This window comes from Mixophyes fleayi, chromosome 2, assembly GCF_038048845.1.
Source record: "Mixophyes fleayi isolate aMixFle1 chromosome 2, aMixFle1.hap1, whole genome shotgun sequence".
In the NCBI taxonomy this organism is placed as follows: domain Eukaryota; kingdom Metazoa; phylum Chordata; class Amphibia; order Anura; family Limnodynastidae; genus Mixophyes; species Mixophyes fleayi.
The window spans coordinates 157,358,408-157,386,298 of NC_134403.1; the positions used below are offsets into that span (position 1 = coordinate 157,358,408).

Sequence of the window (27,891 nt, forward strand, 5' to 3'; positions counted from 1 at the left end):
CACTGGAACAAATGTTGTCAATATGTGTAAATGGCTTTCCATAGTAATAACTAAGTAAAGAGGACCTATCGACTTGTCATTGTTTTAATATTTTTAAAATAGAAAGAAACTTCATCAATAACCATTCTCTGTTTGCCCACAAGACAAGCCACAAAATAGCGCACCTAGAATCTCTTTTAGAGTGGAATGCAATTTTGCAGCCAGACCATGAAATACAGGCTGCAAAATTGCATTCTTACCCGAGTTGCACTTATTTTAAGACAAGCGCAGCTCAACATATTGTATAACAATGAGGCCACATCAAAATAAGCAGGGCTAGCTGCCACCTACCAAAGCCACAACCAGCACCAGGCCAGGGTCAGCTCAGTCTAACTGCTATTTGGGCCGGCCGCCCCCCCCCCCCCCCCCATTAATGCAATGTAAGCTAAATATCACCAGCAGCACAGGCGGCCGAATCACATGATACGCGATGCAGCCGCCCGCGTCATCAATGATGCCTGTCATGTAATGCGGCCGCCTGTGCGCCCCCTGGGCTGAAATTTTCCAGCCCGCGCCTATACCAGGCTATGCCAAATTCAGATGGTCCCACTATAAAAGGGAGACCTGCAGTGTGGGTTCCTCCTGTAATAGTGGGAATCAGCACCAGAATCGTCACCATAGATCTGAATTCTGTGGGGGGATCAAGCCCACAAAAAAATGCAGGCACCCCACCTAGTGAAAAGCAGCCCTGTGCTGAAAGCACTGGGATACTCCTAAACCTCCTTTGTGCCAATTAGAGGTTGGGGTAATAAGTAAATTAGTAAATAAATAGCACATTTGTGGGTGGCACTACTGGGGCTTGCAAAACTTGACAGCCACTAATTGAGTATACCCAAGTAGTTAATGGCTGCCAGGGCTTGCTGGATAAAAGTTGGCAAAAAAGTATATAACATTGTTCTTGAATTAATGATCATAGTATGAAGTGAACATAAAATCAACAATTGTTTATACATTTCACAATAACAAGAACCTGGTGCATTTATTCTCCCAAATTTATACTCTTCAAAACAGACAATGCCTCACATGAACATGGCATTAGGATCTCTCTGAATCAAGGATTAGTTTACTCTAGTACCTTATTAGGTCCATTTTGATAGTTAGTCCCACAAAATTGAATAGATAATCCTAGTACCTGTGGCCAATATCATAGAGTTGTAGGTTCATCTCTCAAATACAGGAGGCAAATAGAGTTTTAAGCTTTACTTGATTGGTTGAAGACATAGAGGAACAGTTGCAGGTAAAAGGTATTCCCAAAGGATACAGGACAACTTTAGATAAGAACAGGATATATATGCTTCAATGACTCCAAGACAATCCTAAAAAATAGGTTTTACTCCTCCACAAGGGATTCACAGGTAGCCCTGAAGCTTAATTGTACACAATATCAGCACACCACTTCAAGGGTGCCTCAGGGATCATGTATTCCCAAACAGATACAATAAAGGAAGGACACAGAATTTCCAGCATAGCAAACCAATGTCAGACTGGTCCACCAGGATACCAGGGAAATCCCCGATGGGCCACATTACCTCAGGGCACCGTCCTCTACTATAGGTGGATTATGTATCTACTGTAAATGTAGAGAGCCGAAGCGCACGGCTCCATGTACCTTTAAGTGTTGCACATCAACTAATGAGGAGACAGAGCAGAGGAGACGGAAGGAACCGCTTGGAAGCAGCTACAGAAGGTGGAAACGGAAGGAGAGCGGTGCATGGCGGCAGCAGCTTGGAGAAGGTAGGGGGAGAAGCAGTGTATGTTAGGAGTAGCATAGAGAAGTAAGCCAGTAGGAGCAGGATGTAGAATAGAGGAAGAGGAGTAATGCATGGTGGAAACAGGACAGTGAGACAGAGTAGCAAGACAAGCTGGAAGCAGGATATAGAAGTAAGGCAGATAAGCAATGGGATGGTAGGAATAATATGAGGAACCACTTACAACCAACATATATAATTTATTTATGGCTATGTTTACCTTTAGCCAAAATTATCCAATTCCCTGCTGTTCTAATCATGTTATCTGTTATGTTATATTGTGCATGACTTATTTTAGCATCTATGACAGATAATCCAATCATTTTAACTTCAATATAGTCTGCACATTATTGCAGCCCCATCATGGATGATGTATTCCTTCGTTGTAGCAGGGCATCATTTTCTAGCTTAGACATAATTAGCAGCAGTTTTGTTTTTGGTGCATCTCCTACATAGGCATATTTGGTGTTTTGTGGAAGTATATTAGGTTCAGTAATGTATTCTAAAATATTTGTAAGCAATGTTCACATATGGTTAGAATATTGTTGGTTTTGTATACTGTCTTCTAGCACTCCATCCCTCTATACACTATACATGCTGTTAAGTATCAGTACCTTTATACAATTTGAGGAACTGGGCCTGATTCATTAAGGATCTTATCTTCAGAAACTTCTTATTTCAGTCTCCTGGACAAAAGCATGTTACAATGCAAGGGGTGCAAATTAGTATTCTGTTTTGCACATAAGTTAAATACTGACTGTTTTTTCATGTAGCACACAAATACTTGATAGCTTATTTGTACACTGAAATTTAAAGTTGATACTTGTGTTGATAGTTGATATGGTTTATTAGTGTGGGAGGAACTGGACTCTATGGTAGACAACTTGGAAAGCTTCCATTTTTACTTTAATAAGCCTTAAAAACAGTGGGAAATTGCTTGCTCTAGGCGTTTTCCCTTCTCCTAACCAGGATTTTTTATGAAGCTGTTGGTGTTCTATCTGATACTGAGAACACCCTTGATTAAACCCACAATTTTCTAAATGAAAAAATATAATCTACAAGCAATAAATGAGTACAATATGGGGTTACCATTGGATTCAGATGGATTGAATTAGGGGTAAGCAATCATATTGATTTTGCAGAATATATGAACATATGGATATTCTGCTGTTGTCTGTAAACGTCTACTTTACCTGGCACAAGGTATCCAAAATTACGTCAAAACCGACATACACATGATGTCCCAGTTTAACATACTGAAGGGGGAAGGGTTACTGAAATAAAATGATGGTCATTCATTATATGATAGTAGGGTGCATGTAGGTTTACTCTTCTCGATGGTGCAAGAACCCAATTTTGTCACATAGACAGAAATGAAACATTTGCCTGCTCAAATAAAAAACCTATTGATAAAATAGCATAAGATTTCTTAATAAATTGTTATGGCCTGAAGTTGACTATTAGTAAAACATGATAAAAGGTACCCTAATTTAAGAACCCTCACATTTATTTAAGACTTAACAATATGTATGTTAAACAAATGGCACTATGGTCATTACCAACACAACACCTCTCTATCTATTGCAAAGTCCAAGCATTTTATTTTCTGTGATATGTATTATCTCTGTTTCACCTCAATTTCTGAGAAAAGATCAAAAAGCACTTGATTCTATAAAAATGGATGAAGGAGCCGAGCGTAGAATGACAATATGCATAGTTCTTTTGCAATGTGTCAGAGCAAAGTAATATAATATGAGTGTCCTTGAATAGATGAAATGTTTAAGTGACTTCATCTTTTGAAAAAAACCTTGTCATTCAATAAAAAAAAGAGCAAAAATATGTGTCTGTTGTTTTGATCTTGTTTGTGAGCTCAGTCTGCATGTTAAATCTGTAAGGTTCTACAATTCTGAAAATTGCTTTTCACTTTGCCTGTAATCTGTACATATTTGGTGTCATTCGCATTTCGGTTAAGAAAAAAACCAAACATGTAATTTAGAAAAAACATCAAAACAAGAAGATGAGAATACTAAATAGACCTTATGCATGATCATTCTGCCACTTGTCTATGATCACAACACAAAAGATTAGACAAGGAACAGTTAAAAATTTAACTATAATGTAATTGGTGAAGCATTTTCATTATTGTTCCCCAGATAAGCACCCTACAAAAGGACAGGCTGGGGCAAGTGGTAGAGGGATGTGTGCCCCCCAGGCCTGTACAATTTGAACCTTTTGGGTTAGGCTGCCTGCAACCCATAGTTCCTAGATGCACCTGGCAGTTGAGAGGCAGGCAGGCGGTGCTCCCAGCTGTTGTGATTGGGACCTATTTATCAAGGTGCTTTGAGCTGAAAATCCCCTGCAGATGGCAGTATTCAGGGGATATTCGCATTATTAAGTGTAAAAGTTATTTATAACTATAGGACCACAGAGATATCGGATATATCTGCTGCAGCCATACTGTTACAGTATGCAAAAGCAAACCCCAGAGGTTCTAAGGAGTCGGCTATTTTCTGTGGTTTACCAAGCCGAACTTGTCCGCAATAGATATTGAATTCTATGGGGGGAGCACTGCGGTAGAGGGATCTTTGGATGCCTCACCGGAGCTTACCTACTTTCCCCTCAGGTCGCCATCACAAATATGTCTCTGTGTATGCGTGATTTTGCCATAGTGCCTGGAGAGAAGAGACAGGCACCCTCCTATTGGACACGCTGTTCCAGGATGATTTTTTTATCAAATGGGTCAAAAAACCCTGTTAATTAATAAATATGCCCCTGTGTTTTATTATAACATCATCATTATTTATTTATTTATACAGTCCCAGCAAATTCCATAGCGCTTTACAATTGGGAACAAAGTAATAAAACAATATTGGGTAATACGGACTGATAGAGAGGTAAGAAGGCCCTGCTTGTTAACATAATTGTAAGGGCTGAGAGCATCCTCTATCTGACTCAACATCCAGGTGCGTCCATGAACAATATATGAACAACAAGCAGCACAATCCATACAGTCATACAAAATAGGCTTAAGGGATTGTGTGCAAGTTTTGCTGTTACAAGCCAGATCCATTTTCATTATTTCAATCCCTCCAAAAGCAATCTTCTTTTTCTTTTTTTATCTTTTCTTTTTTTTTTTTTTTACATATTTAGGTGTTGTTGTGGATACATGTAGTATAAGAAGTTACAAACATTTCCTAAAGCATCTATTGTTCAATTCCAAATGTTTTGGCCTTAAGAAACAGGCCCTGTCCTCTTTTACTATATCACTTTTTTGAAAGTGTTTTAATTATTATTATTAATTATTATTATTAATAATAATAATAATAATAATAATAATAATATTAATAATAATTTGTAAGGTACCACAGTGCTGCACAGCCTCCCGACATTAAGGAAAACGGGACATACATAAAACAGGGACATACCGGCCAGACCGAATGTATTGTGCATTTTTTAAAAACGCACGTACATTTTAAAAATATCACTTATCAGTATTCAAGATATGAATAAACTTATCTTGTTGAATACGAATACAGGTACGGTCTACATATACGGCACTTGCCGCATTGAGACAGACACAACTCACTGCAGGATACACCCCAATGCACTGGGCCCCACAGTTTCTGATAGCAGCCTTGCTGGGCAGTGTCAGTAGAACAAAGTTTTAACTGCCAATGGGGTCATTCTATTGTGCATTACTAGTACTGGTTGCTTATTAAAGAGCATTCATTTTATGCTAACATATTACTTAGCAATAAAAACTACTGATGACAGTTTAATTTGGCAAGACTGCTACTGTAAGCACAACAATGGGAACGACTACTGGCATTTTATTCATGTGATGCAGGCGCAGCTGTGCAACTGAGCATGCGCTAGGATAGGAGAAATACTACATTTCCCAGCAAGCTCCACTACTGCTGGGGAGATGCCTGATGAGTCAAGTCAGCCCAGTTTATATGCCTGCTCAAAGGGAGAGATAAAGGCACCATAACATGGGAGGAGTCAAAGTGTGTGATGAGAGTGTGATAGTCAGGCACTCGAGACAGAGGGGAGAAGGTCCTGATATCCCCCGGCAAATGTAGGAGCGGGTCCATGGCCTGTTGCCACAAGAGGCCAAAGTACATCATAACTGAGAGAATATGTGTGAAAGAGGACAAGATTTGAGGGAAAAATTATCTCAGAGCGTGGCTACATATAAAGGGTGGAAGGAGTCCACAGGTTAAGAGAGCCACAAGAAAGGAAAGGTGTCCCCATAATAATAAAGACACCCCTGAGTGTAAAAAAAAAAGGGGGAGACCACAATAAAGAAGTGTGGTCACTGCCAAAGCAGTGTGGAGCCAATTAATAATGGCAACATTGAGGATGGTTTTCCATTAATGACTATTATTAACAGGTGACAATTAATTGAATACTTTTTTTTTCTTTGCTCTGCTGGGACTTTATATTCCACATATGTTATGGACGTAGTTCGCATTGTATTGTGTCTGTAAGAGCAGAGTGTTCCTAGAACACCTTTGTCACGGGCACTAGGAGTCTTGCCCAGGAATTCACCAGATGACTGGGCTTACCAGAGTAGTGAAGTTCACACAACGGTCCTCTGGTAGCAGGGTGACTAGCGGAACATATATCACAGCAGATGGAGAGAATATGCCAATAAATAATAGGAAAGTCAGTGACTTGCAGCAATCTTTGGTCAATGAATCAGCGACTAGCTGATATAGTGGAAAGGCAGATTTAAACACGGAGATCAGGATGGACGTGAGTAGATGCAGAGAGGTAGCAGGAAAGTCAGTGGTCTGCGTACAGCAAGTTGTACCACTGCTTATGGTGAAGAGACTTGTCCAGGTGCAGGTAGGTAGTGGGGAAGTCAGTGGTCTGCGTATAGCAAGTTGTACCACTGCTTATGGTGAGAAGACTTGTCCAGGTGCAGGTAGGTAGCGGGGAAGTCAGTGGTCTGCATATAGCAAGTTGTACCACTGCTTAATAGGTGAGGATGTTTACAGGTGTAGATGAGTGGAAGCATACAAAGATAATAGGATGCAGACACTGAGAGCACAGAGGAACTTGATCCCAATAGGTATGCAGCGTATCCAACAAAGTCTATATAACGGTATGTGTGGCGCTGCTTGGTAGAGACTTGCTCAGCACAGATATGCAGGCCAATAATGAATAGTCAATCACAATTATGCATATAACGACTGAGTAGTACGGTAAATCCAAACAGGTATGCAGCGTAACAATAATAGTCTATAGCGGGTATGGATACCGCTGCTGAGAGTGGAAACTTGTCCTAGCGGATATGCAGAGTAAACGTAGAAAGTCAATAACAGATAGGCATACCGCTATTCAGTAGAACAGTCTGTCCACAGGGAGATGCAGGAACTGCAGAGACGCTGGACGGCAGAGACGAGTGTAGGAACCACAGGTGAGTAGATCCGGTAATCAGAGTCCAGCTGAGGACACAGGCAGGAAACAGGAGACTGTAGCAGGTATGGAAACCAGCGATGAGTAGCACAGGGAATCCACAGGAACTGAAGACACTAGTACTACACAGGAGATAGTAGCGGGTATGGAAACCAGCGATGAGTAGATCAGGAATCAGCAGGAAACTGAAGACACTAGTAGAACACAGGGGACACCTTCAGAGACTCACAGGGAATGAGACTCCAAGATCAGGCAATGAGGTAATGCACACAGGTGCCTTAAATAGGGAGTTGCCTGATCAACCAATTTGGATTAAAAGCAACAGTCACCGCAGTTCTTGCGAGCTTTGATGCGCAGACCATCAGGATGGCGGACGGCCGCGGTTCAGGATAGGTGCCGGCAGGAAGGCTAGGGAGCCACGCACCAGCGCAGAGGCACTCACGGTCCGGTGAGTGACAGTATTCCCCCTTTTAAAGGTGGGCACAGAACACATGGAGCCGGGTTTGCCCGGATTCTGGGAATAGAATTTTTTCAGGAGAGCTGGGGCGTTGAGATCATCAGCCCGGATCCAGGAACGCTCCTCTGGGCCAAAGCCCTTCCAGTGCACAAGGAAACGAAGAACTCCTCGCGAAATTTTTGAGTCTAATATATGAGTGATCTCAAACTCCTCCTCTTGATGAACTTGAACTGGCCGAGGTGCTGAAGGAGGAACAGAGAAACAGTTGATGATAAGAGGCTTGAGTAATGACACATGGAAGGCGTTGGAGATACGAAGGTTCTTAGGTAATAGAAGTTTGAAGCAGACTGGATTTATCAATTGAATGATCCTATATGGACCAATGAAACGAGGAGCAAACTTCATAGATGGAACCTTCAAGCGAATATTTTTAGTAGAAAGCCATACACGATCTCCAATCTTTAGTGGTGGAATAGCCCGCCTCTTTTTATCCGCAAAGGACTTGTATCTGGCAGATGTCTTTTTTAAACAGGTTTTGACCTGAGACCAGATATCTTTGAAGGTCTGACAAACAGTCTCCCCACAGTAGGAACTTGGGTGGGAGGGAGGGCAGGAAATTCCGGGAAAGACGGATGGTGACCGTAAACCACAAAGAATGGACTTCTTGAAGATGACTCGTGATACATGTTGTTATGGGCCAATTCAGCCCATGGAAGTAAATCTACCCACTTGTCTTGGTTAGCTGAGGAGAACATCCTAATGAAAGTTTCAAGATCTTGATTGACTCTCTCGGTCTGTCAGTTTGATTGAGGATGGTAGGAAGATGAGAGTGATAACCGAATACCCAAGGTCTTACAAAGGGCTCGCCAGAATCTGGAAATGAATTGCACTCCCCTATCCGAAACAATCTCAGAAGGACATCCATGAATTCGGAAAATCTCTTTGATGAAATGATCAGCCAGAGTAGATGAAGAAGGTAAACCGGTCAAAGGAACGAAATGTGCCATTTTCGAAAATCGATCCACCACTACCCAGATGGTATTACACTTTTTACTTGGAGGAAGATCGGTGACAAAGTCCATACTAATATGGGTCCAAGGTTTGGAAGGAATGGGTAGTGGTTGTAGTAATCCCGCTGGTGTTCTGCGGGGGGTTTTAAACTGGGAACACAGCTCACAAGCGGCAACAAAGTCTTTGACATCTCTCCTCATAGAAGGCCACCAGTAGCTTCGAGAAAGGACTTCTAGGGTCTTGCGTTCACCCGAATGTCCAGAAAAACGTGAGGAATGATACCAGGACAATATTTTCCTCCGTAGAGATGGAGGCACGAGGGTTCTCCCAAATGGTAGCACCTTGGTGGATGAAGTGGCCAGAGTCACACATTTGGGGTCTAAAATAGAATGGTTAGGACCATCTTCAACGTCTGAGGACGTCACGAACGCCCGAGACAGGGCGTCTGCTTTTTTATTCTTGGAAGCTGGTTTGAAGGTTATAATCAGCTCAAAACGGGAAAAGAGACCATCTTGCTTGACGGGGATTCAAGCATTGGGCTGACTGCAGATATGACAGGTTTTTGTGGTCCGTAAAAATGGTTACAGGATGACGAGCTCCCTCCAGCAGATATCTCCACTCCTCTAATGCGGCTTTTATGGCCAACAACTCCTTGTCCCCGATGGTATAATTCTTCTCCGCCGGTAGAAGACCTCGGGAATAGAAGGCACAAGGATGGAATTTTTGTTGCTCCGATCTTTGTTATAATATGGCCCCTAAGCCAACATTAGAGGCGTCTACCTCTAGGAAGAAGGGAAGCGTCACATCAGGCTGTCGAAGAACAGGAGCGGAAGAGAAGGACTCTTTGAGAGACTGGAAAGCTTGAAGGGCCTCGGAGGACCATTGTTTAGTGTTAGCCCCCTTGCGGGTCAGGGCAACTATAGGAGAGGCAATGGACGAAAAACCTTGAATGAAGCGTCTGTAATAATTTGCAAATCCTAAAAAGCGTTGGATTGCTCGGAGAGTAGTTGGCTGGGGCCAACGTAATACAGCGTTCAAGTTTTCTGGATCCATCTTAAGACCGACTCCGGACACAATGTATCCCAGGAATGGAATCTGGGATAACTCGAATGAACATTTTTCTAGTTTGCAAAATAAAGAATTTCTTCGGAGTCTGGAAAGGACCTCTGCCACATGTTTATGATGAGTGGGCAGATCCTGAGAAAAAATTAATATGTCGTCCAGGTAGACGACGACACAGACATACAGCAAGTCCCGGAAGATCTCATTCACGAAACCCTGGAAGACAGCGGGGGCGTTACACAACCCGAAGGGCATAACTAGATATTCATAATGGCCATCCCTGGTGTTAAAAGCTGTCTTCCATTCATCTCCGGACTTGATCCGGATTAAATTATAGGCGCCTCGAAGATCCAGCTTGGAAAAGATCCGGGCTCCCTTAATGCGATCGAAGAGCTCGGTAATTAACGGAATAGGGTACCGATTTTTGATGGTAATGGCATTGAGTCCACGATAATCTATGCAGGGACGTAGTGATCCATCTTTCTTCTTCACGAAGAAGAACCCTGCTCCTGCGGGAGAGGTGGAAGGTCGGATAAATCCTCGCTGGAGGTTCTCCTTATTATACTCAGATGTTGCTTGAGTCTCAGGTAATGAAAGTGGATACACACGGCCCCTAGGAGGGTTCTTGCCAGGTTGTAAGTCAATCGGACAATGCCATGCCCGATGAGGAGAAAGGCGTTCTGACTGAACCTTATCGAACACATCCGCGAAGGAAGCATACTGTGGAGGGAGACCCGGTGGACACGGTGAAATGGAAGACTGCTGTATTTTGAGTGGAACAACTTGAGAGAGACAACGATGACGACATTCGGGACCCCAAGAAGTGACTTGAGGAGTATTCCAGTCAATCTGAGGGGAATGAAGTTGAAGCCATGGAAGGCCTAGTACGATGGGACTGGTAGTAACAGGAAGGATCAGTAAAGAAATTTTTTCTTGGTGTAAGGCTCCAATTTGAAGAGTCAGTGGAGACGTACTTTGAGTAATGAGTCCATTAATTATACGTGATCCATCGATAGCAGTAACAGCTATAGGTGCTTTTAAAGGAATCACTGGTAGGGACCATTGATTCACTAGGGAACTAGAGATAAAATTTCCAGCAGCTCCAGAATCTATCAGTGCTTGAGACACAAAGGATTTGGTAGCAAAGGAAACGGTGACATCAAAAACACAAACTTTCACATTCGTAGAACATGGAGAGGACTCCAGGGACCCTAACCTTACCTCTCCAGAACTGGTTAGGGCCTGGCATTTCCCGACTTCCTAGAACATGAGTTCAGCATGTGAGTAGAGTCAGCGCAATAGATACAGAGTCTATTCTTCACTCTTTGCTCTCTCTCCTCTGATGTTAATTTAGAGCGGCCTACCCCCATAGGTTCTGCTAGAGGTGGAGGATGACGAACTTGGGATACTGAGCGAAGAGGCGCTTTGGAGGAAGTTACTCTTTCGGAATCTCTCTCACGAAACCTCATGTCTACACGATGGTAAAGAGAAATCAAATCGTCCAAGGAGGAGGGTCATTCTTGTGAGGTCAGTGCGTCTTAAATCTTGTCGGAAAGCCCCTGCCAGAAGGCGGCTATCAGCGCCTCAGTGTTCCACTGAAGTTCAGAGGCAAGTATCCGAAATTGAATGACATACTGAGCTACAGTCCGAGATCCTTGGCGTAGTCGGAGAATACTGGAAGCTGAGGAGATAAGACGACCAGGTTCGTCAAAAATACTTCGAAACGTAGAAATAAACATGGTACTATCTTCCAATAAGGGGTCATTTCTCTCCCACAGAGGGGAGGCCCATGCGAGAGCCTGTCCGGAAAACAAAGAGATGAGGTAGGCCACTTTGGAACGATGAGTAGGGAAGTTATGAGGTTGAAGTTCAAAATGAACGGAGCATTGGTTAAGAAAACCCCTACAGGTTTTGGGGTCTCCATCATATTTAGAAGAAGTAGGCAGGTGTAGCGTGTAAGCGATAGACACCTGAGATGGCACTGGGGAAGAAGATGGAGGTACTGGAGGATCAACGGTTGCTGCTACATTTTGCACAGGTGTTCCTTGGGAGGCTAAAGCCTGACAATATTGCAACAACTGTTGTTGGCGAACATCTTGTTGTTCGATTCGGGTGACCAGATACTTCAGCATCTTTTTAGCTGTTGGTTCCGATCCTGGGTCTGTCATGGCCTGATCTTACTGTCACGGGCACTAGGAGTCTTGCCCAGGAATTCACCAGATGACTGGGCTTACCAGAGTAGTGAAGTTCACACAACGGTCCTCTGGTAGCAGGGTGACTAGCGGAACATATATCACAGCAGATGGAGAGAGAATGCCAATAAATAATAGGAAAGTCAGTGACTTGCAGCAATCTTTGGTCAATGAATCAGCGACTAGCTGATATAGTGGAAAGGCAGATTTGAACACGGAGATCAGGATGGACGTGAGTAGATGCCGGGAGGTAGCAGGGAAGTCAGTGGTCTGCGTACAGCAAGTTGTACCACTGCTTATGGTAAAGAGACTTGTCCAGGTAGGTAGCGGGGAAGTCAGTGGTCTGCGTACAGCAAGTTGTACCACTGCTTATGGTGAGAAGACTTGTCCAGGTGCAGGTAGGTAGCGGGGAAGTCAGTGGTCTGCGTATAGCAAGTTGTACCACTGCTTATGGTGAGAAGACTTGTCCAGGTGCAGGTAGGTAGCGTGGAAGTCAGTGGTCTGCGTATAGCAAGTTGTACCACTGCTTAATAGGTGAGGATGTGTACAGGTGTAGATGAGTGGAAGAATACAAAAATAATAGGATGCAGACACTGAGAGCACATAGGAACTTGATCCCAATAGGTATGCAGCGTATCCAACAAAGTCTATATAACGGTATGTGTGGCGCTGCTTGGTAGAGACTTGCTCAGCACAGATATGCAGGCCAATAATGGATAGTCAATCACAATTATTGCTGGCACTCAAGATCGGGCATGGCCTGCAAAAGATAGAAAACGTTGTGCCGAGTGCCGAGCCATGATGGAGGGCTGCACTGCTGCGGTTGAAAAAACACAAAATTTCAGGAAGCTATATGAGGTGAGATGGAACGAGTTGATTTCATCGGCTGCCTTGAAAACTCTTAAGGATTCCAAGTGGAACATGCCTCAACTGACTACCTTCTCCTCAAGAGATACCTCAACGAAGATGTGTCTCTAGCGCTTTCCAAGGTTGAGAGGAAACTCTGCCAGCACTGCACTTGCATTGAAAACTGAGGAAAACGAGAGAGAAAAGTCCCCATCCTGCTGACACCAGCCATGCAAGCTGCAATGGAGCTTCTCGCAGAAAAGCGTGACAAATGTTGAGAGGATAGCCAAAATTTCTACATGTTCACCAGACCAGCTGCCTTGTCACACTTCAGAGGCTTTGATTGCATACGGCTGTTTGCCCGAGAGTCAGGAGCCAAGCATCCCAACACGCTGTCTTCCACTAAGCTGTGAAAGCACATTGCCACTCTCTCGAAGGTCGTCAACGACACAGAACTGGATCAGTTGTCAGACTTCCTTGGCACGACATCAGGGTGCACCGGCAGTATTACCGCCTCCGAGAAGGTACCCTCCAACTCGCCAAAGTCAGCAAACTGTTAATGGCTCTCGAGAGTGGCAGACTGGCAGAATTCAAAGGCAAGAATTTGGACGAGATGTACATTGATCCGGACGGTAAGTGAAAAATCTGGTGTCTGATGTATGCTTTTGACTTTTACCTCGGTCATTTACATAACTGTTTGTTTTAAGAACCGATCCAGCTACAGAGCGACATGTCGGATGATGAGCAATCCCTCGTAACAGAGGGACAAGTGACCAAGCGTTTAGCCGACACTTCCGCGTCAGAAGAGAGGCGGTGTATGGACCTGGCAACATGGGACCAGTGTCCAGTCATGGCTTCCACAGGTAGGTGTAGCACACAGTTTTGCTAGGCCAAAGAACTTTGCCTTCTCTTTATTTTGCGGAGCCATAATGGACCACTCTACTTACTTTCAGGTTGCAAAGAAGTGCAGAGGAAGCCCTGGGCAGAGAGGAGGTCCAGGCTGTGGAGAAACACATGATGAGGTTTATACAGACATGCCGGGTGCCCGGAAAGTGAGACTGTGCTGCGTGCCTCGTGGCTGAACCATCCATACTGAAAGATCGGAACTGGTCGGGGGTGAAATTCTACATAAAGAACCCTATAACAGCTTTAAAGAGGGATCAAACTTATTGAAATGATGCAAATTGCTTGAACAGGGCAGTAGCCTCCATGGCTAGGTGTCTGTGTAAGCGGACATGTGGATGTCCTCAGACAGTCAAAATACATGACACTTTCCCCATCTTGCAGTCCGTGTCAGTACTTTATGCAAAGTCAAAGTGTAAATCTCAAGTGGTAACTGTGGTGACAAACCGCTCCTACACATACCCCTGTGACTGTTCTGTCAACAGGGCATTAGGAAAGGAGTGTCCCTATACGCCATGTTCCAGATAAATAAATAAAATATAAAATACGCAATAAAAACAAGTGTGTGTGTTTGTGTGTGTGTGTGTGTGTGTTTTGCAGTCTGAACAATTCCATGTTTCAGCATAGGTTTTACATACAATACATGGCCCCTATTTACAACAAGAAGGAAAACAAAATTACATATAGTCCGCAGATCAGGATTTTCGGCACAAACGTTATGTTTAGTGTTTAAGGCAAGGGTCAAGGAACTTTTTAACCTTTTAACCCAAAATATACTTAGATATGCCGACGTTACCCCTTTGATTTGAAAGCAAGGAAATCATATATTATTAATTATTGGAATTCAAAATTTTATTGAATCTATTCAAAATTTCTTTGAAAGCTTCAACTTCAAAACTTCAGGTTTTGGAGAAATGATGTTGCTTCATTTTTGACACAAGAGCATCAATATTGGGGCATTTTGATGTCAGAGCAATTTGGATACAGTCTTCAGAGTCCAATCGATTTCTCTGCTTTGTTTTTATGAAAATCCTTGTTCGCAAAGGTAGGTTGTTGCAAAAGGAAGCAACTTTTTGACTGCCTCCTCATGTGCAATTCTGAATGCCTTTGCAGTTGTTGACATCCAAAAATATGACAGATCTGCTTTGTTTTCGAATGCAATACGTGCTTTATTATTGCATCGAAGCTCAAGAAGAGCCTCTGCCAACCCTTGACGCTCTTCTGGTACAACAGCAATTTCACATTTAAATGGATCTACAATCCAACTGACAGCATGTGAATCAGCAGCATTGTCCCCAGGAATTTCATTTTTACCCCATTTGGGGTAATTTACCCCTGTTCCCTGACCACTGGTTTAAGGCAACAGTTTTTTTCCTTAAAATAGTACAACACAGGAAATTTATAGGAACAATCTGCGGACAAGACCAAATGTCAAAGTAGGTGGGGTGTACACATCATAAGCAAGCACAAGACTACACAGAAATTCACAGGGTTTGCATGAAGGAACTTTTAACTTTACAAGATGCACTCACAGAGACATTAAGCTCACAAATGGACTGTTAAAACGCCTGTGTTTGCAAACCCAACACACATTAAATATTTCAGATACATGTACGTTTTCTTGTTCAATAGCAGAACATTCAGTGAATTGTAACCATAAATGGTGTATCTTCAGACTAACTAGCAGCAAGGTATAACTATTGAAAAAGAGTTAACTGGATTTCAGACTGTACAAAAGAATATTGCTTAGGCTTACAATTTTATAAGGGACATGCAAGAACTGCAACTATGATTTGTAACAGTTATGTCCTGTTCAACAAGACATGTATATCTTTCTTTGTTCTTTGTAATATTTGCTGATGTTGAACTTCGTGATTCACGCTTGTGCAATGCTAAAATGTCTACACGACTAAAACATTATATAAATGATTCCTTTTGATAAACTCAGAGCATATACTACACCTCCCCTGTGTGTGTTTATTTGTCTCTCTGGCTGAATTGGTGCACCTTATCTGATCACTGACCACTTAAGAAATATCGCTGACACTACATTTCTGATTGCTGATCAAAGTAACAATTGTAATGAAAAAAAAAATGTATCAATGTATCTTCACTACCTTGTTCTGTATTAGGCTGACCTCGACTTTTTCCAGAAACTGGAATGCAAATTTTCCTTGGAATTTCAAAATGTTCAGGCATGCTTATTTCCACATCATAGTCAATGGATCGCAACTTTTTGGGCACACAGGAGAAAGAACTGAGTGATGATTTGACCTGTACAGAAAAAAATTTAGATGAGCACGTAACAGTCACAAAACAAATATCAACTCCCTTTATGAGTAACATAAAAATGGTAAAATATTAAATTTGAAACAAACATGGCAGAGGGAATGTTTTAAAACAAATCATATGTGATCTAGTATAACAATTATAGCATTAAAATAGAAAATAAAAAAATATTGACACTTGTCGTTTGGACTGCTGAACCAGTAATGATCCAGGGAAATATGGATATAAGAGCAGTTATATAGTTCCAGTTCTGGGCAAATTAATTAATGCTATTAGTGACTGCATTAAGGATGATAAATTAATACTGTAGCAGTTACATTTACAATTAGCACTGCCATGTAGGCATTGACAATGTGATATAATGCACAGATCAGGTAAAATGTTCATCGACTGCCTGATTACTTTACTACTCAACTGACAGGTAGTTAGCTGAAAATGTAAAAACTAGTCACTATAGATTTAGCAAAACCTTTCCACAGCAGAATCTTAGCATTTTTAAGTGTGATGTGGCTAACCAGTTCACACATACACATGGAACTAAAAGCGAACACTTGGGTATACAGTTCCATTTTCTAAACAAATAAGTAACTATTGATTTAAAATAAAAACAAATCTAAAATATTTTAAAAACTATTCACAACTGAAAACATGCTTTATTTTAAATAATACAATATTTTTTATTTATTTTCTTTTGTAATAATATTGTATTGGGCACTTCGGCAGTACATGTACCACTGTGATTCTTGATAAATATACTTCCCCAGCCTTTGGTCATCAGCGGTGACCACTTGATCATTTCCCCAGAGATAGGGCTTTCTGCACTTTAATAATTAGTCTTTATTAAGAGGTGAAAGCTTTAAAGCCAGAATTTCAATGACCAGCTGCTAGGATCATGGAAAATGTATGCACTATACAGGTGTGCTCAAAAGAATGCGCTAAGCACAGCAGCAAAAAGGAGATGCACATTTTTACAGTGCACCATGTCTTATAAATCACCCTTACTGAAAATTAATTATGCACTCCTGCCAGGCTGCCCCCGACTGTTGGTCATTTTTGTGCAGATACTGTACATCATTACAAAGAGAATAATTTCCTTGTATAATGCATTGTTTCAGCTTTGCATTTTGGTATCTGATATGCAAATAAAATGAATTAATTTGAAGCCTCATAACGAATTACCATGCAGTCACCTTTCACATCACAATTAAAGTAGTGCCATTCTGACCTTTTAAACACTTGACAAATGTGGTTGATACAATGCTGTGGCGGCACAATAAATAAATATAAAGTTAATAAATAAGATCAGCTTGTTGATTTCAGAATGTGTGTCACTGCCCAGTGTACTTAACATTTGAGACAGTGTTAGTTCCAATAAAATGAATCACAGATGGGCAAATCTATTGAATCCTATTAGTGCTCTTTTTCTATTTTAGTTCTAATTGTGAAATAAATCTTCAAAACCACAGTGAATCCTTTAGTAATATCAGAAAAGCCAGAACCTTTAGTCCCATCCACAACCCATTAGGCTCTGCATTACTTTTGACACCAGGTATGGCTCTGCATATTCAATTTGGCATGGGCTAGTTGCTTTCTACAGTCTGGGAGGAAATACCAGGGTTCAAGTCACTTATACAGACTTAAAAGATATTATGTAGACTAGTTTCAAAACAGTGAAGGACTGTTCACACAGCATTGAGAAAAGACAGATAAGCAATATGACTTTTTTTGTGGAAGTCTCCAATAGATGGTAGAAACTTTTATTTTTATTTCTCTTTAGTATAGTCATTGTCACATATTTTGACAAAATATTAAATAGAATATTACATATTATCCATATATTGTTGAAATTTAAACTACATATTAAATACAAATCACTAACATTTATTGGTTACATGTAAATGACTGGGATGTATTTATGAGGGGAGAATGATATAAAAGTTATGCTGGGTACACACTAAAGAAATCTCCCCATGTGCTATCTATAAAGATTTAAAACAAAAAAAAAAGTCACGATCAGAACGTCGATTCATGTGTACACACTAAACATGTTTTACAAGATTTTCCTTCTATCATATACATCAGCTGAAAAGATCATGACTCTGTAACCTCTATGGAAATCCTGATCATGAGAGCATACACACTGCAGAATTGGAACAACATAGTTCCATTGTTGAACGAGATTTTTAATCTGGTTTAATAATCAACTGAAATGATACAATATGCTTTGGAATGATCGTTCATCATTGCAGTCTACACACTAATATGATATCAGGACAAACGGTTGCTCATCGGGTAATTGGGTGAAAATCGGCTGAAAAACCTGTAGAGTTTACCCAGCCTTACTGTGGCCTATGCATAGATTTAGACTTCTGTGTCGGGACTATCTCTTAAAAGTCACTTCATCAGCTCTCAGTTGCGAACGCTGAACAGAGCGTGGCCATGCTCCTTATCAGGATGTTAATTTGCATTATTTACTGATTCACTTTGATTAATTTCTTGAATTGTTAATTCTGATAAAAAAACTAGCTGTAAAACTGCAGATTTGTGTCAGTCTGATTGTTGAATCAAAAGTCCTAAAAAATCTTAAAAGAACCTTTTATGTGTGGAGGTGACATTCCATACTATTACAACACCAGATCCGGTTCTGTTCATTAGTTTTGGCAGCAGATCTAGCACCACACATTAGTCTTGATACCAGGTATGGCCCTTTCTCATGAAAATCTTAAACTCACAATGCTTATTTTGCCATTCAAACTTCAGATACATCCAAGTTAACAGCATAAGTAGGAATATGTTTTTATATTTGGGTCTCATAATGAGGTGGATTTATTGGCCTAAGCAAACGTTGGGTCATATGACTGTCATGGTATGTCATTCCAAAATGATGGGAGCCTGAACTGATAAAAACCTGTGTTGCTATTAACATTATAATGTTGTGAATGGCTATGGGTTGTTCTAACCTTGCCCTTTTTAATATATGCTCTTTAACATGGGGCTGCAATTAAACACGCCCACCTTAAGTGAATTCTGGGAAAAGTTGGGGTAACTAGTGGAATTATCTGTAGTCATATCTCTGTAAGTAAACATTCCTAGAATAGCTTGCAGGGTGGCATTAAGCATAACCAGACTTTATGGAACATATATGGATTTTGGAACAAAATATAAATAGCAATACATAAAACATTGAAAAAGTTTATTATGCTATTGCAGTTAGAGAGTTATGAACTCCTCCCTGTATCCTAAAAAAACATATGTCCCCTGAATCAATGCATTACAGGGATCTTACCTCCTCTCTTTTCCGTCCTGATAAAGCTACTGCCGCTTGGACACTGCTGCTCTCCAATGTACCTGTGACTTTTCTACGTTCATACTCTAAAAATGTCATCTGCATCTGAGCTGCAATTGCTAACGCTTTCTCTCTTGCTTCATTAACCAATGGGATTTTCAGACTTTCTTCCAACATACTGTTTTCTCTGCATTTGAAATAATATGTTTTCTGTTTTTTTGTGCCGCCTAAAAAAACATTGCAAAATGTTGTTAATTGTATGTAAACACTAACTCCAAATATGTTTTAGCTATATGAAATGATTCAACCCTAATGGCCATCTTGTGTAATGCAGGTCCACCTTTTAAATTAGATTGATGAATGGTGTTTGCCTGGTTAAATTATAGAATTTGACTGATTGATTTACCCATTACAAAATCCCACGTCCTTTAGTACATTATATACAGTCTTTATGGCAGTGTATTTAACAGCTGCATACTGAATATCTGCTACCTACCATACAGAGATATATTTAATAACAATGTCAATGCAAATGAAATAATTCATAAACTATTCACGATTTATCACTTTTTTTTAAAATAAAATAAAACTTAGATTTTATCCTAATGATCTTATTTTAAGTTTCTTTTTTTATTTCTTATTATCTGAATACATCTTTCTTAACATTTCTAAATGTAGTTAACTGAATGAAAGTATCAGGGATTAGCTACACCTTTTTTATCACATCACAAAAAAATAGATTATACCTTTAAACTATTCGTTAATGAATTGAATCAGTTGTAACAAAAATAAAAATAAATATGAACAAAAAAAAAATTGTACTTTTAACTTGGTTTACATACTGAAAACATGGAGCACATTGAAATCTGTTAATTGTGGCAGAATCTGCTAAAACCTATAGTGATGATTTTGGAGTCCTCCTGCTAAGTTGCAATACAGTGAATCATCACTGTATCACAGATAAAATCTATTTGTCTCTCTTACTATAATGTGATACTATATTGTTTAGATTACAGCTGATAACGGCTATAAGATCAGGTATATAACTAGGGTTAGTAGAATTTGTGGTCTTAGAAAGATTGTATTATTGATTTAACCTAGCGCATGCTCAGAAAGTGGGCATACATTTATGCCGCTATGAAGACTTGCGTGATTCTGGCACGTACGACGACCTGTGTCTGGAGAGGTAGGAGGGGGAGGAAAGGGGCGTGCAAATGCAGTATGAGTACACTAAAGACATGTACATGCAAATACGGCTCATACAGATCTGTTGAAACACTCCTATATGCCTGTTAGGAGGCATATGGTATGCAGCTGTTGTAGGACAGGTATAAGTATGCACTAATGATGATGAATTATCAGAAACCAGGCGCATATGCAGAAGCATTTCAAGCGTACTGCTCTGCATATGGGTGTATATACGCTTGTTTTTTGTGCTCTTTTTTATTAAGAGTACGTTACTCTCGTTTTGCATGCAATTCTGAATCAGCCCCATAATTTTCCAAGATTTGGTAAGAGAATTTAAATACATGAAAAAGAAAATGTAAAAAAAAACGAAAGGAAAGTTTACGTCTATAACTAATCTGTAGATAATCTACATAACAAAGGAGTAAAATTACATAACAGTCTGGCTAAAATTCAAGCGTCAGATAAAAGAACTCCAAAGAACATAATAAAAAATCATTATTATATAAGATATCCTGGACATACTTGAAAACAACAGATGACTTTCAATGTATTTTTTCCAGGTAAAATATATTATAAATAAGTAAATAACCATTTTAACCCCTTCCAAAATGAAAAAGGTTTTGGTGTAATGTAAGATAAAAAAGGAATTTCTCCAACGCAGTGAAGCATGTTACAGGACTGGCTTTTTCACTTGCCTACTGATGCTATCAAGGTCCCTTTGGCCCCCTGAGCTTCCCAATGACTCGATTTAATACATGAAGCTGGACTTAACTGAAGGGTCACAATTCAAACCAATACTTAATTTTAAAGTTTGGGCGGAGTTATCTTTTAAGTTCCTAGCTAGTACAAATCCAACATTTTCATGAATATTCAGAAAATAAACCAATACTGGAATTGTTGGTGAAAACATGTAAGTAACCTACTTTTTTCTTTGTGCTTGCCTTCCTTCTATACAGGCTTATTAAACATTTTTTCCATTTTAGCACAGATAACTGGATATTATACAGAGCCATAATTCCAACTCATAGAAACCTGCATGCCACTTCTCAGATCTCACCAGCATAAGATAAGCATTCTGACTTCTGCTCTGTACAACTCGTCAAAGATTGTCTCAAATTGTACATTTATATACATTCTATATCCCTTTGATTCTTATCTGTAGTCAGGGTCAATTATCCATATTTATTTATCGACTCAACCAGGAATATTTTGCACACACGTAAATCTCTATTGCTGAATGAATCCCTGCTCCTGGCTTTTCAACTGTTATACATATCAATTAAGCAATTAAAAATGTATGTTGACACTGCTTTTTTAATTGACATATCTGTGTATATCACAGAGTTTTGTAAAAGATGGACAAATAGTAGCTTCTCCACAGTTCTAATATCCAGAGGCTTCTTTTCGATTAAATGATCTAGCTTCAAAGTAATTGTTTTAGTGGTTCTTTCAAACCTCAGTGGTATTTCAGCAATTGAACCATTTTTGCGGTTAATAAATTAGTAATTAGTAAATTGTTCTATGTAGCTAGCACACTACACAGGATTACATATTACTGTAAAGATATATACCACAAACTTTGCAGTTTTAAGGAACTAAAACTCAGGTTTATGTACCATTAAGCAATTTATGGGCAATAAAATCTCACTTAAAATACGGCTCATGAAGATCTGTTGGAACGCTCATATATGCCTGTTATGAGGCATACTTCTGGTACAGTTTCTGGAGGTCATTAATGAAGTGGTTTTGCTTGGCGTACCTAAACAGTCCACCTGTGAAAACCCACTAGTGGTATGATTACCGTGTGCAGGTCTTAACCCAATATCCAGGTATTTTCCTGTACACGTGCTCACATTATCCCATTATACAGGGACTCTCTTCCTCAATGCCACACTGCTGCTGGTAATGCTCCCCACTATATAGGGTTTGTTCAGGCAGATATATAATTAGTTCTCCCAATACCGAGGGATTCCGCCTTTCAGAATACATTTCATTCGCCAGGAACTTCCTTCTGTCCCCTTCCTTCTGCACTCTCCCCTGTGTAGGGTTATGTCCCTCCTAGAGCTTGGTTCTTTAATGTGGAGACTCTTCACGTATGGACTTCTATAGCAGCTACTCTGCTACTGCAGCAACCTACCGTCATTATATGGGGGCAATTTGTAAATGGGCTCTATATATGGGGACTTCTTCATACTTCTGCTAGGGAATCCTTCCCCTGGATTAATGCACCCAAAATGTTTTACAGTGACTCCTCCTCTTTCCAGACATGGGGTATAGGCACTCTCCCCCTCTATAGAAATTTGTCCATTTGGCAACCGCCATGGACCCAAGTTCCTAGAATACCGAGGGAGCCCGGGACCTCCTCCCCTCCTTTGCCAGGACCCCGGCAAGATGGAATTCATGCTTGGATGTACGTCTTGCATGAAATAGCTCTATGCGTGCTCAGAAACTAACCTTAGGCCAGTGAATGCAATTGCATGCAATTCATGACACTTACAACATTCTACAACTTGAGAGGCAGAATGGGTAAGAAAAAAGGTGGACTAACGTAGGCTGAGAACATTTTGACTCAGATGTGGTCAACTCAAGTCCTGGGTTTCTCATAAGTACGCTTGGTTTCAGCCGTGCCAGAGCAACAATGGCGACTGATAGTGATGACTGTCACAACATAGTCTTTGTTTAAAAAAGTACACATATTATGGGTGCCTGTAGATAGCACAGAATATGTGTATGCAAGTAATATAAACTATAAAAGGGTACTATATGTACAGTATGCATTAAGAACATCTTTATGTATTTAATGTTAATGGGGTTTTTCCAAAATTTTATTAATGATTATACTGTTAATAATTGTTCATTTATTTTGTAATAGAATATTTTTGGTATGCGTTCTGATGTGACCATATATTGCACATTCTCTTGTGAATGTACTGCAGTATGTTCTGTCTGTCTGTGTAAGGCAAGTACTGTTTATGCAGAGCATACTTACATCCTGATTCAAACTGAAATGCATGATGAGATCTGCTTCGATTTGAATAAGGTCTTAGCTACGCAAAAGTTCCATTCTCTTTTTTAAAATGCAACTTACGTGCAAGTTACGTTTCGATTTGAATCAGGCTCCTTCTTTCTGCTGTGGGGAGATGCTCCCACAAACTAGAAGTGCGACTATGTGTGAAGTGGAACGAATCTGAAGAGAAGCACAGTGCTAGTATACACTTGCATTATGCATTAATATTTGTGATTTTATTTTCACATGCGGTTAACTTGCATTGTGCAATGCACCTTTTTAAAAGTTTCTTGTCCAATGCATCTGACATGCATCAGCATGTTCTAAATGCAATAAGATGCACTTAGCAAGATAACTTTCTGCTCTTTCACAGAATGCACATTGAACGCATTTGTAAATGAATCTAAAGCAATCTAAATGCCTATCAAAGATGTATAACTTGCATTTCAAGAGCATACATAAATGCAACGTGGTTCATATTCCGCTTTATCATGCAATAATGCATTGCAAAAGCCAATGTGTATGCAATCTACGCAATATATGAAAGTCCAACTTCCTACCAATTTAGAACTGCCCTTTTCATTAAATTAAACTATTCAGTATTTCTACTAAAATATATACTCGGGTTAGCTTCATTTATTGTTTAAATAACTCATGAGAGTGATGGAACATCAGCACTCTTTCTACTACATATTGCACTTTTGTTTGTATAAAGCTTTCTACTACATTGCTTAGAGTGCACCTAGAAATGTGCTCATCCTCAGAAGTGCACCGCGTAGGAGCAAAATGCCTTCAATTAAAAATATAGGCTCATCATCATTTATTTATTTCTATAGCGCCACTAATTCCGCAGCGCTGTACAGAGAACTCACTCACATCAGTCCCTGCCACAATGGAGTTTACAGCATAAATTTCCTAACACACAGACAGACAGACTAGGGTCAATTTAATAGCAGCCAATTAACATACTAGTATGTTTTAGGAGTGTGGGAGGAAACCGGAATGCCTGAAGGAAAGGAAACCCACGCAAATATGGAGAGAATATACAAACTCTACACAGATAAGGCCATGTTTGGGAATCAAACTCATGACCCCAGTGCTGTGAAGTGCTAACTACTAAGCCAGGATGGAACCTGAAGACCTCCAGCTATAAACTGGGAGAAAATTCAACTTCGTCTGTAGATTGTAAATGGGCGTGCAGCAAAGAACACCCCTCAAAAAGCTCCCTTTCCATTCCTTTCTATTTTTATTCCGTAATATTGGTCCACAAAATTATATATTGTTTGTAAACTCTGTTCCTCAAAAGTAGGCCCACTGATGTGCCCATACAAGACTTAGCAAGGGACACAAAACACTTCCCCTCAGCTGGTGTTAACTTCTGTACCTATGCCAATATCTTGCTCTGTAAAGCAATGCAGTTTGGCAGCAATCTAGATGAACTTTTTATATGACCTGATTTTATTCAATCTTAAAAGCCAATTTAAAAATTCAAAACTAAAAAAAAGTCTCTTTTTTCAAATGAATGACCACTATTTTTATGTCATTTTACATACATCAGAAAAAATAATCTACCCAAACAAAGCAAAAGAAAAAAAGAAAATTACAGCTTTTGTTTTAAATTATAGAGTGCAAACAGTCTACTTAGGGCAATAAACTTTCACAACATTTTCCTATATGCAGCAGATTCTAAGGGGGAGATACAATTGGGCGCGAGGTGTCTGGCTGTGCACATTACCAGCCATTGCACTAAGGAATCTCTGCTCATTTTTCCTCTCACCTCTATATGGTGCTAGGGAAAATTAACGGAGATTCCAGCCCCAATAATGTGTCTCCGTGAATCTCACCCTTAACGAGAGAAATGTCCCATTAAAATTAATTTGGTGATAAACACATTTTGTTTTGTAGATTATATCAACTATTTTTCTTTTTCTGTCTGTAAAGTCTGGTTTCTTTTATGCAAAGGTATTTCTTGGCAAAAACAAGCAAATGTTCTACCATCATTCAGAATAATTTTCCCGCTGATGGGCATTGTTCTTTTGGAGTTCATTTTATCTAGACAGGATAAGCACCCATTAAATAGTAATATACAACACAATAAAATATATTGCATATACTATGTAGAGATGACTCTTGGACACAAAAAAATTGGTGGATTTATCAACAAAATCCACCATATCAACAAAATGCTTATTATTCATTTACTTATATGCTGTAAAATAAAGTAGAATAATACATTTACTTATTATATACTTAAACAATCAAACCTAGAATTGGATATTTGATGTGGAAACCATTTGTACTGTCCACAGGAATCAAAGCTGAAGGCAAAGGAGGAATGCCAATTCCTTCGATCACACTTACAAAGTCTCCGATCTGTAAACAAAGTGTTTGGAGAGAAAAAAAGAAAAACATGAATTTTGAACACCAATATTTTCAATACCAAGTCCGATTTAACTGTCTCCATGATTTGCATGGTGATGTTTCTTATAATGCTTCCTCTCTGTTGTGGCCCTGAGGAATACACTGTAGGCTCTCAACATCTCAGGTCGGTCATGAAGACTGCACTAATTACAAGGAGTCAGGATAGTCTGCTAATATCTGTGCCAATACATTATTGCAGCTTCTTAAATACCAAACATTACTATATTATTTGAGTTGTTGTATAACCCATATATATATATATATTAGAGATGAGCGCACCCGGATTTCGTGAATCCGAGCCCACCCGAACGTTTCCGATCCGAGTCGGATCCGAGACAGATCCGGGTATTGGCGCCAAATGAAAACTTGAAACCGAGGCTCGGAGTCATAATCCCGCTGTCTGATCTCGCGATACTCGGAACCTATAAATTCCCCGCTAGTCGCCGCCATCTTCACTCGGGCATTGATCAGGGTAGAGGGAGGGTGTGCTAGGTGGTCCTCTGTCCTGGTAGATCTCGTGCGGTGCTGTTTAGTGCTGTGCTGTGCTGTGCTGTACTGTGCTGTGCTGTGTTCTGCAGTATCAGTCCAGTGGTGCTGTGTGCTGTGCTCTGTCAATTTTGAGTTCAGTGGTGCTGCTGGGTCCTGTGCTGTGTCCTGTTCAGTCCAGTGGTCCTGTGTCCTGTGCTCTGTCTTTCTAAGGGCATAGTTATTTCCCCAATATTCCCAAGTGTTTAAAAAATTAAAATAAAGTTATAAAAAAAAATACAAAAAACTAATTAAATTTTTTTTCAATTACAACAAAATTTGCAAAACCAATCCTGCAGTATAAGCCCATTGGTACTGCAATATTACCAAGTTCACACATTCAGCAGTAAAAGTCGAGTGGTGCTGTGTGCTGTGCTCTGTGCTTCTAAGGGCATAGTTATTTACCCATTATTCCCAAGTGTTTAAAAAATTAAAAAAAAGTTATAAAAAAAAATACCAAAAAATAATTTAAAAAAAAATTAATTACAACAAAATTTGCAAAACCAATCCTGCAGTATAAGCCCATTGGTACTGCAATATTACCAAGTTCACACATTCAGCAGTAAAAGTCGAGTGGTGCTGTGTGCTGTGCTCTGTGCTTCTAAGGGCATAGTTATTTACCCATTATTCCCAAGTGTTTAAAAAATTAAAAAAAAGTTATAAAAAAAAATACCAAAAAATAATTTAAAAAAAAATTAATTACAACAAAATTATGCAAAACCAGTTCACTGATTCAGCAGTATAAGTCCAGTGGTACTGATATATTACAAAGTTCACTGATTCAGCAGTATAAGTCCAGTGGTACTGCTATTACAAAGTTCACTGATTCAGCAGTATAAGTCCAGTGGTACTGATATTACAAAGTTCACTGATTCAGCAGTATGGGTCCAGTGGTACTGATATATTACAAAGTTCACTGATTCAGCAGTATAAGTCCAGTGGTACTGCTATTACAAAGTTCACTGATTCAGCAGTTTAAGTCCAGTGGTACTGCTATTACAAAGTTCACTGATTCAGTAGTATAAGTCCAGTGGTACTGATATATTACCAAGTTCACTGATTCAGCAGTATAAGTCCAGTGGTACTGATATATTACAAAGTTCACTGATTCAGCAGTATAAGTCCAGTGGTACTCTCCTGTGCCGCATATAATTTTTAAAGGCTTTGCCGAGTGTGTGTGGCTTAGGGGTACGCTCTCTTGTGCTACATATAATGGAAAACCAAAATTTGGAGGATAAAGTAGGGAAAGATCAAGACCCACTTCCTCCTAATGCTGAAGCTGCTGCCACTAGTCATGACATAGACGATGAAATGCCATCAACGTCGTCTGGCAAGCCCGATGCCCAATCTCCTAGTACAGGGCATTTAAAATCCAAAAAGCCCAAGTTCTCAAAAAATAGCAAAAAGAGAAACTTAAAATCATCTGAGGAGAAACGTAAAGTTGGCAATATGCCATTTACGACACGTAGTGGCAAGGAACGGCTTAGGCCCTG

At 40.0% G+C, this 27,891-nt stretch overlaps 1 protein-coding gene across 1 annotated transcript in view; it reads right to left on the minus strand.

Annotated features, from left to right (window-relative positions):
- CFAP47 (cilia and flagella associated protein 47) overlaps positions 1-27,891 on the minus strand; it is a 402,255-nt gene that overhangs the window by 183,107 nt on the left and 191,257 nt on the right. Inside the window, exons 43-45 of the mRNA XM_075200313.1 lie at positions 25,717-25,825; positions 19,258-19,484; positions 15,800-15,956 (exon numbers count right to left, since the gene is read on the minus strand). Coding sequence (XP_075056414.1) covers positions 15,800-15,956; positions 19,258-19,484; positions 25,717-25,825 — 493 coding nt within the window. The remainder of the gene's footprint in view (positions 1-15,799; positions 15,957-19,257; positions 19,485-25,716; positions 25,826-27,891) is intronic.